The sequence below is a fragment of the Sapajus apella genome, unplaced genomic scaffold, assembly GCF_009761245.1.
Source record: "Sapajus apella isolate SASKATOON/1434 unplaced genomic scaffold, GSC_monkey_1.0 scaffold14, whole genome shotgun sequence".
NCBI classification, from domain to species: domain Eukaryota; kingdom Metazoa; phylum Chordata; class Mammalia; order Primates; family Cebidae; genus Sapajus; species Sapajus apella.
In genome coordinates, this window is record NW_022436954.1 from 1303833 (window position 1) to 1312350 (window position 8518).

General features: G+C 54.8%; 1 protein-coding gene across 10 annotated transcripts in view; it reads right to left on the reverse strand.

The window, feature by feature from the left end:
• ANO1 (anoctamin 1) overlaps positions 1 to 8518 on the reverse strand; it is a 205658-nt gene that overhangs the window by 60208 nt on the left and 136932 nt on the right. For all 10 annotated transcript variants that reach the window (XM_032282524.1, XM_032282528.1, XM_032282525.1 and 7 more), the window contains 2 exons: positions 2110 to 2174; positions 577 to 711 (listed from right to left, as the gene is read on the reverse strand). In XM_032282524.1, the coding sequence (XP_032138415.1) occupies positions 577 to 711; positions 2110 to 2174 (200 nt within the window). The remainder of the gene's footprint in view (positions 1 to 576; positions 712 to 2109; positions 2175 to 8518) is intronic.

Sequence of the window (8518 nt, forward strand, 5' to 3'; positions counted from 1 at the left end):
GAGTGCCAGCCTGCGCCGAGGCCTAGCATTCACGTCTCACCTCCCCGAGTGCCAGCCTGCGCCGAGGCCTAGCATTCACGTCTCACCTCCCCTGAGTGCCAGCCTGCGCCAAGGCCTAGCATTCACATCTCACCTCCCACGAGTGCCAGCCTGAACGGAGGCCACTAGCATTTATGTCTCACCTCCCGAGAGTGCCAGCCTGCACCAAGACCTCTAGCATTCATGTCTCACCTCCTGGCCGCACAAGGAAACAGATAATTTTCTTGTCACATAATGACCAAAAATGAAAAGGAACAAGCCAACCAGAACAACCTCCAAGAATGAAAACGGTCGGATGTTTGTTTTATGCCTTTCTCTTAACAATAAAACACAGCCTAGCACAGCTGGGGCTGAGATGGGCACCCAGACTCCTAGATGGCTTCTGACCTCGCCCTTTCCTCCTGACGGCTCGTGGCTTGATGTGAGGTTTCCTCTGTACAGGAATTGGTGTGCGAGGCCTGTGTCCCAAGGAATGCCGTAGCTGGGACAGCAGGAGAGGGCTCCCTGGTGCGCACGTGGGGGAGGGCTGCCGCCTACCTGGGGATGTTTTCATCCATGGTGGCGCATCCGTACAGGAAGACGATGATTCCCACGACGGAGGCAGGGATGAGCATCTGGGTGTACACGCCCAGCCAGGCGAAGTACAAGCTGATCTTCTCCCCAAAGTACTTCCTACACCGGGGGGCAGAGCCAAACAGAGACAAGCTCACTGTTATTCAATACCAGCAGGGAAACAGGTCATGGGCCCCCAGCAAGGAGCAACTCAACCAGGGGCACTGGGTCTCTTGTCCCAGAGCGGAGAGGGGTCCTGGGCTGCCCTATTAGGCTTGGGGTGCTCTCTGCTTTTTTGAAGCCCTTCCCTCTTCTCTCTCTTTTTTTTTTGTGAGGGGTTTTGCTCCTGTTGCCCAGGCTGGAGTGCAATGGCACGATCTCAGCTCACTGCAATCTCTGCCTCCTGGGTACAAGAGATTCTCCTGCCTCAGCCTCCTGAGTAGCTGGGATTACAGGTGCCCACCACCATGCCTGGCTGATTTTTTTTTTTTGAAATGGAGTTTCACTCTGATCTCTGTTACTCAGGCTGGAGTGCAGTGGCATGATCTTGGCTCACCGCAACCTCCACCTCGCACGTTCAAGCTATTCTCCTTCCTCAGTCTCCCTAGTAGCTGGGACTACAGTCATGTGCCACCATGCCTGGCTAATTTTTGCATTCTGAGTAGAGACGGGGTTTTACCATGTTAGCCAGGCTGGTCTCGAACTCCTGACCTCAAGCGATCCACCTGCCTCAGCCTCCCAAAGTGCTGAGATTACAGGCGTGAACCACTGCACCTGGGCAATTTTTTGTATTTTTAGTAGAGGCAGGGTTTCACCATGTTGGCCAGGTTGGTCTTGAACTCCTGACGTCAGGTGATCCACCGCCTCAGCCTCCCAAAGTGCTGAGATTACAGGCATGAGCCACCACACCCGGCCCCCATTTCTCTCTCATGGAAGGTGGGTGCATTTCCGTGTGCGATGGCCCACACTGGTGGGTGTGGACGTACTTCCCCTGAGGCTGTCGGCTCAGTTCCAATCCCTGCTCAGCGTAAGGACTGGAAAGAACCTCGGCTGGGAGGTGCCAAGAAAATCAATCGCTCCTCATGTGAAGCGTGGTTGGCACCTTGATGGCGTGAACGGATTTCTACTGGCCCAGCTCTGGTCTGGAAGTTCCCATGGGACACACTGCCTAACTTGGTCCACCCTCCTTCCTGCCCTGTGAGGACAGAGATCCCCTGGGGAGAGGGGAAATTCTTACACATCTGAGGCAGCTCTTTCCTTCCCCTGTACATCTCAAAGCAGGAAGCCCCTCCAGGCGCCCAGGGAGGCCGGGCCAGGCAGTGAATATGATTGAAAAGAGCCCGCCCTCCAGGGAATTTGAATAAACTGGCCCAGATCGTCAGCCCTGCAAGGACACTTGGGGTCTTCCTACGCAAGGTCCCAGGTACTGAATATTCAGAGCAGTTGAAACCCACAGGGACGGATCCGACTGCCATCGGACTAGGGATGTGATTCCCACAGGGTGTGGGGTGTTCTTACCTGACCAGGTCGATGGGCTGGTACTTATAGAAGACCCCATAACGCGCCCACTCTTCATACAGGAGCTGAGGGGAGGAAGCAGTGAGTTGGTGACACTCTGAGGTGGCTCCCGGAATGCAGAGCTGCGGGGACTGGGCCTCAGTGACATCATTCATTCATCCCACAAACGCTTCTTGAGAGTGGCCTGTGCTGGCAAGAGCAGGCCTCCCTTTTCAGGTGAACGTGGGGATGGGAAAGAAGCTTCTGGCAGGTTATAGAATCTGTGCTCTTTGTGATTTGACCTGGAATTGACCTAAATGGGCCGGACACTGTATGGCTTCTCACATTTAGGGTTTTTGGTCATTCCCGTCAGACACCAAACCATTCTTTATAAAGGGCACAAAGCCACCAGGGTTTTGAGCAGAGAAATAAATACCAGCAGCGAAAATTTTAAAAATCTCATGGGATGCAAAGATACTCGAGGTTTATCTCCCGAGACGGGCTGTCTGATTCACAGTGCTTCATGAAATAAATGAAACTGACACACACCCTGTTACCCCCCAGGCTTTGGGCAGGGACGGTAGTGAGTTTGGTGGATTGGAAGCCTTGTGTGAACATGTAGAGGGTGTCCTGAGGAAGATGCTGGCTTAGAACTGCTGGTGATAAAATAAAATTAAATAAAACCACGCATGTGGGTAGTTAATGCTTTCCAGACCTCAACTCCAAGCCCAGGTTCACACGTCACACGCACCCAGCTACAGGGCCTCCCTAGGGAAGGCAGGATGCAGGTACCATGAGGGGCCCAGAGACTGCCCACCAGGAGCCAGAGGTGGGGCCAGCTGCCTCCCAGACTCAGAGTCAAGGTCACGGCTGGGGGACAGGGAACCCCGTGGAGCCTCCGTAACTGCTCCCGGTGCCTGGAGGCCGGGAAGTGGGTGTGAGCCATCTCCACAGCTGACGGAGCCTGGCATGCCTGAGCGTCTCCGGTAACACTGGGGCTGTGGACTATGGAGACCCGCACGGACAAACAGGAGAGGAAGGAGCCCAGGCGCACCCACGGCTGCCCCCACCCAGGCTCACAAGTGGAGGGCTTCCTGAAATCCACAAAGGGGCCGCCTGCTGCTGCACAGCCCCTCGAAGCCACCAGCCCCACCTGCAGCTCGGCATGTCCATGGTCGGAGGGGCTTGTGACTCGCCTGTGGCCCTGGCCAGGCACCCCCACCAGTCGAGAGTCCTGGACAGACCGTCCCCCTCCCTGCCTCCTCCTTTACACTGAAGGTGCCATCTCTCCTCCCAGGTCATGGAGGGAACCCGACTCACAGAGGGAACTCATGTGAGTTGGTGATGTGTGAAAGGTAGCATGGTGCATTTCGTTAGGCAGACGGCAACGAGAAGGCTACAGCTTTACTGTGTACACAGGGAGGCCTCGCCAGCAAACCCTGATGAAGCGGAACCTCACCTCTGCAAAAGCAAAGCAGCCATCGCTAACCTGGGCAGCTTCTTCCCCTCACCTAGAGTCAAACCGCAGATTTACGCCAAGATAGGTGGAAGATGCAGCAGAGAGGGAGGAGGAGGGAAGGAGGGGACAGAGAGACGGAGGGAGGAAGAGGGAGAGACAGAGACAGAGGGAGAGACAGAGACAGATGGAGAGACAGAGAGACAGGCAGAGAGAGGTGGGGTGGGGAGAGGGAGACAGGGAGAGAAGGAGGGAGGAGTGAGACAGGGACAGGGAGAAAGGACAAAGTTCTGCGTTGGGTGAGGAAGGACCCACCCTCAGTGGCTCCACCCCCAGCTTCCTACATAAACCACTTGACCTCAGTGGACTTTTCTTCCGGCCAAGAGGCGACATCAACCACTCTGCACTGTCAAGGCACGGAAATCCAACTGAAGACTCCACTGTTAGTGCTGGAAGCAATCCAAGGTGGGCACCTTAGCCCCAGTGAGCGGGCAGGGCGTGTCCAGGCATGGGGACCACGGGCTGGAGAGTGAGGCCAGCCAGGCGTCTGCAGCCACTGTGATCTGGGACTTCAGCACCCGGACCCCGGAGGGATACCAATAGTCCTCAGGCATCCATCTCGTGGAGACCTCGTGCCTGGACTCACATGGCTGCCGCAGGCCTTGGTGACATGGATGCAGCCTTTAATTAGTGTATGTCCTTGCTCCTTGCCCTTCCCTCTAGAAACGGAAAACCAGAGGGACCAGGTTTGCCTGGTCCTTCTCACCCTCCAGGCCTCCAACAGGGCCTGCAGGTTTTCAGTAAGTGACTGTTGAATGGATGGACGGATGAATTACAGGTTGGGCTCTGTGGCTCCCAGGGTAGCCCAGGGAGGCAGGAGACCTCAGTCCACACCTGGAGGAAATCCCCCCATGACCCAAGCCAGCCCTCCGTGGGGCCCAGGTGGTCCTACTCTTCCAGTGCCCTTGCTGCCACCACAGCACCTTCTGCACATCCAAACACAGACCTGTGGGCATGCCTTGCTCACCCTGGGTGTAGTTCTGTGTAGGTGTGAACTCGCCCGCGTCCTGGAGGAAGGGGCTCACTCCCAAGTACTCCTACGTGTTTGTGATCCCATGATCAGGCCTGGAGAGAGTGATGGTTGCCCTGCCATGGCCCAGACCTGCCTCCTGCTTCAACTCCCCACACTGTCCTCTGCCCACCCTCCAGCTCAGCACGGGAAAATGTCCTTGGTTGTACTTTCCTTTCTGCTCTGTGAGGTACCCAGGGCCAGGCACCTGGGGCTCCTGCCACTGATGGGAACAATAATGGAGAAGCCACAGATTCTGCCACTGGAAAGGCAAAAACTCGTCGCCAGGCTGTGATGTGGAGACATCGTGGGAGAATGCAGAGAAGTTCCCCGCAGCTCTGAGTGAGGACCCAAACACCCATCTAATCTTCCCTCTCTCCTTTTCTTCTTTCCACCATCCACTCACCCACTCATCATCCATCCACCACCCATCCACCCATCTATCCATCATTAATTATTCATCCCTCTAGCCTCCATCCATCCGCCTACCCATCCACCCACCCATCATCCATCATTCATTCTTCCATCATCCACCCACCCATCATCCATCATTCATTTCTCCAGCATCCATCCATCCACCCAGCCACCCACCCACCTATCACCCATCATTCATTCTTCCATCATCTACCTATCCACCCACCCACCTATCATCCATCATTCATTCCTCCAGCATCCATCATTCATCCTTCCACCAGCCACCCATCCATCCATCGTTAATTATTCATCCCTTCAGCCTCCATCTATCCACCCACCCACCCATCATCCGTCCACCCATCCATCCACCATTAATTATTCATCCCTCTGGCATCCATCCATTCACTTACTTCCCACCAACCCATCATCCATTATTCATCCTTCCATCATCCATCCACCCACCCATCATCCGTTATTAATTCCTCCAGCATCCATCAATCCACCCAGCCACCCACCCACCCATCATCCATCCACCCATCCTTCCATCATTAATTTTCCATCCCTCCAGCATCCATCTATTCACCTACCCACCCACCCACCCATCATCCATCATTCATCCTTCTATCATCCACCCATCTGCCTATCATCCATCATTAATTCCTCCAGCATCCATCCAATCCATCCACCCACCCGCCCATCATCCACCATTTATCCATCATCCATCATTCATCCTTCCATCAGCCACCCATCCACCCACCCACCCATCTTCCGTCATTAATTCCTCCATCATCCACCCATCCGCCTATCATCCATCATTAATTCCTCCAGCATCCATCCATCCACCCACCCGTCCATCATCCATCATTCATCCTTCTGTCAGCCACCCATCCACCCACCCACCCATCTTCCATCATTAATTCCTCCATCATCCACCCATCCACCTATCATCCATCATTAATTCCTCCAGCATCCATCCATCCAACCACCCACCCACACACCTACACATCCATCAACCATCCATCCCTTCAGCATCCATCCATGAATCCACCCAGACAACCACCCATCCATCAACCATCCATCTATCCATCCACCCGTTCACCCATCCATCCACCCACCCATCCATCAACCATCATTCATCTCTCCATCATCCGTCCATCCTCCCACCCCCCATCAATTCTCTATTCATCCATCCACCTATTCACCCATCCATTATTTATCCCTTCATCCATCAATCCATCTATCCCTCCATCCACCCATTGTCTATCCATTTATCCATCATCCAGTCATCCATGTCCATCTCCATCCATCCGTCTATCAGCCATTAGTCCATCCATCCACTGAACTGTCATTCATTACTCCCTGACTACCCCCATGGGCCAGGCCTTGTACCCACTGCTGGGACCTAAAATTAAATGGGGGGTGGGAAGCATTCCAGGTAGAGTGAACAGCTGGGCCTGGACAAACCCACACTGTGTTTGCTGGGCCTGGCACAGAGTCATGCCCAGTAAATATTTCTTGAATGAATAAGTAACCGAATGAGTTAGTCCTGGCACCGATGTGACCGTCGGCTGAGCAATCTTGAGATTAGAAAAGTGGCCAGTGTGGCTGGAGCATGGAAGAGGGGGAGAGGGGGTAGGGTTCAGGGGCCTGTGACCCAGAGAACTGAATTCAGTCAGAAAGGGGCTGCTGGTGTCCATGGCAGAAGCATCTTTAGGGGGAGGACAGGCATCCGCCAAGCGCCAGAGGGGCACGGAGGAACGAAGGGGGCTGGACTCTGAGGCTGGAATTGGTCAGGACAGGCTCGTGGAGGGGATGGTCCTTTTCCAACAGAATCAGAGCAGGGAGTTCTGCAAGTCATGGGGTCTCAGACGATGCCAGATGTTACACTAAAAATAACCAAATATGTAACTTGTGCTAAGTCAGATAGCATCTTCATCTGGATTCCCGGGCAGGCAAGTTGTATCAAGTACCAAAGGTTAAAAAACATGTTTGGGGACCTGGGGGGAGGCTGAAACGAAGAACATTCCATACACAGAGGTCCTGGCCCCTGGGAATTGGGACAAGGCCACTATTGTGAGGTTGTCGGGGAGGCATCTCTACCCACCTCCTCCGGAAGGACCAGCAATCGGGGCAAGGGCTGGACGTGCAGGGTCAGGAAGGACTGCTCCCCCTGGGAGGGAACGCTGGGCAAGTTTGGGGAACAGAGGCTGATGTGGAGGCGTCGGGGGGAGGCTGAGATCGGGTGTGGGTGCATGTGAGGGGAGGGAAGAGCAAATGGCTGTGGTGGGGAGATGCTCTTTTGGGGGCATGGCAGAGGAGCAGAGCTTCCTGGGAAGCCTGGGTGGGAGGGGTGGAGGTCCCGTGCTCAGAGCAAGGGGCAGAGGATGGGGACCGATGCTTTGGGGTGTGAGGGAAATTAGCAACAGCCACTAAAGAATAAAGGGACCAGCTGGGTATGGGTGCTCACTCCTGTAATCCCAGCAGTTTGGGAGGCTGAAGACGGTGGATCACTTGATGCCAAGAGTTCAAGACCAGCCTGGCCAACACGGCAGAAGCCCATCTCTACTAAAAATGCAAAAATTAGGGCCAGCCACGGTGGCTCACGCCTGTAATCCCAGCACTTTGGGAGGCTGAGGCGGGTGGATCACAACGGTCAGGAATTCGAGACAAGCCTGGCCAATATGGTGAAACCTCATCTCTACTAAAAACATACAAAAATTAGCCGGGCATGGTGGTGGGCGCCTGGGTAACAGAGCAAGACTCTCAAAACAAAACCAAAACCAATAATTAATCGGGCGTGGTGGCAGGCACCTGTAATCCCAGCTGCTTGGGAGGCTGAGTCAGGAGAATCACTTGAACCCGGGAGGTAGAGGAGGCTGCAGTGAGCTGAGATTGCGCCATCGTATTCTAACCTGGGTGACAGAGTGAGACTCCAAAAAAAAAAAAAAATAAAGGGGTCACCTAGTGTTTCCCAAAGTGTGTTTCCTGGAACACTAGCTTAATCACTTCTCCATTTAAAAGGGTTCCAGGTCAGATAACTTTGAGAAACGCTTCACTGACCACCATCAAAGAGTCCCCCAGTGTGCTGCTGGGGGCCACTGTTCTCTATGCACCTGGCCTCAGTGGTTCCCAAGTGGACTCGCCTGGGAGCCCTGCAGGATTAGGCCACATGCCAGCGGAGACTGCTGGAGGCCCAGGCAGGGTTCAGGTCGTCCTGAGGAGATAAGGGAGAACATCATGCCAAGAGTGGCTCTTCCACGCGCCCACGGCCCCTGCCAAGGGCACTTCTGAGAATCAGAAAGAGGGAAACAAACCAGCTACACAGTCACTGACTTCTCCTGAAAAGGTGAGAGGGGACACCTGCCACCAGCCCCCCACCTTGAGCGCCCTGGGGAGACCCTGCAGGCCGGTGAGTCCTCGGTCCTGCTCCCAGGCCCACCCCCACCCAGAACTGCTCCCAGGCCCACCCCAACCCACCCAGAACTGCTCCC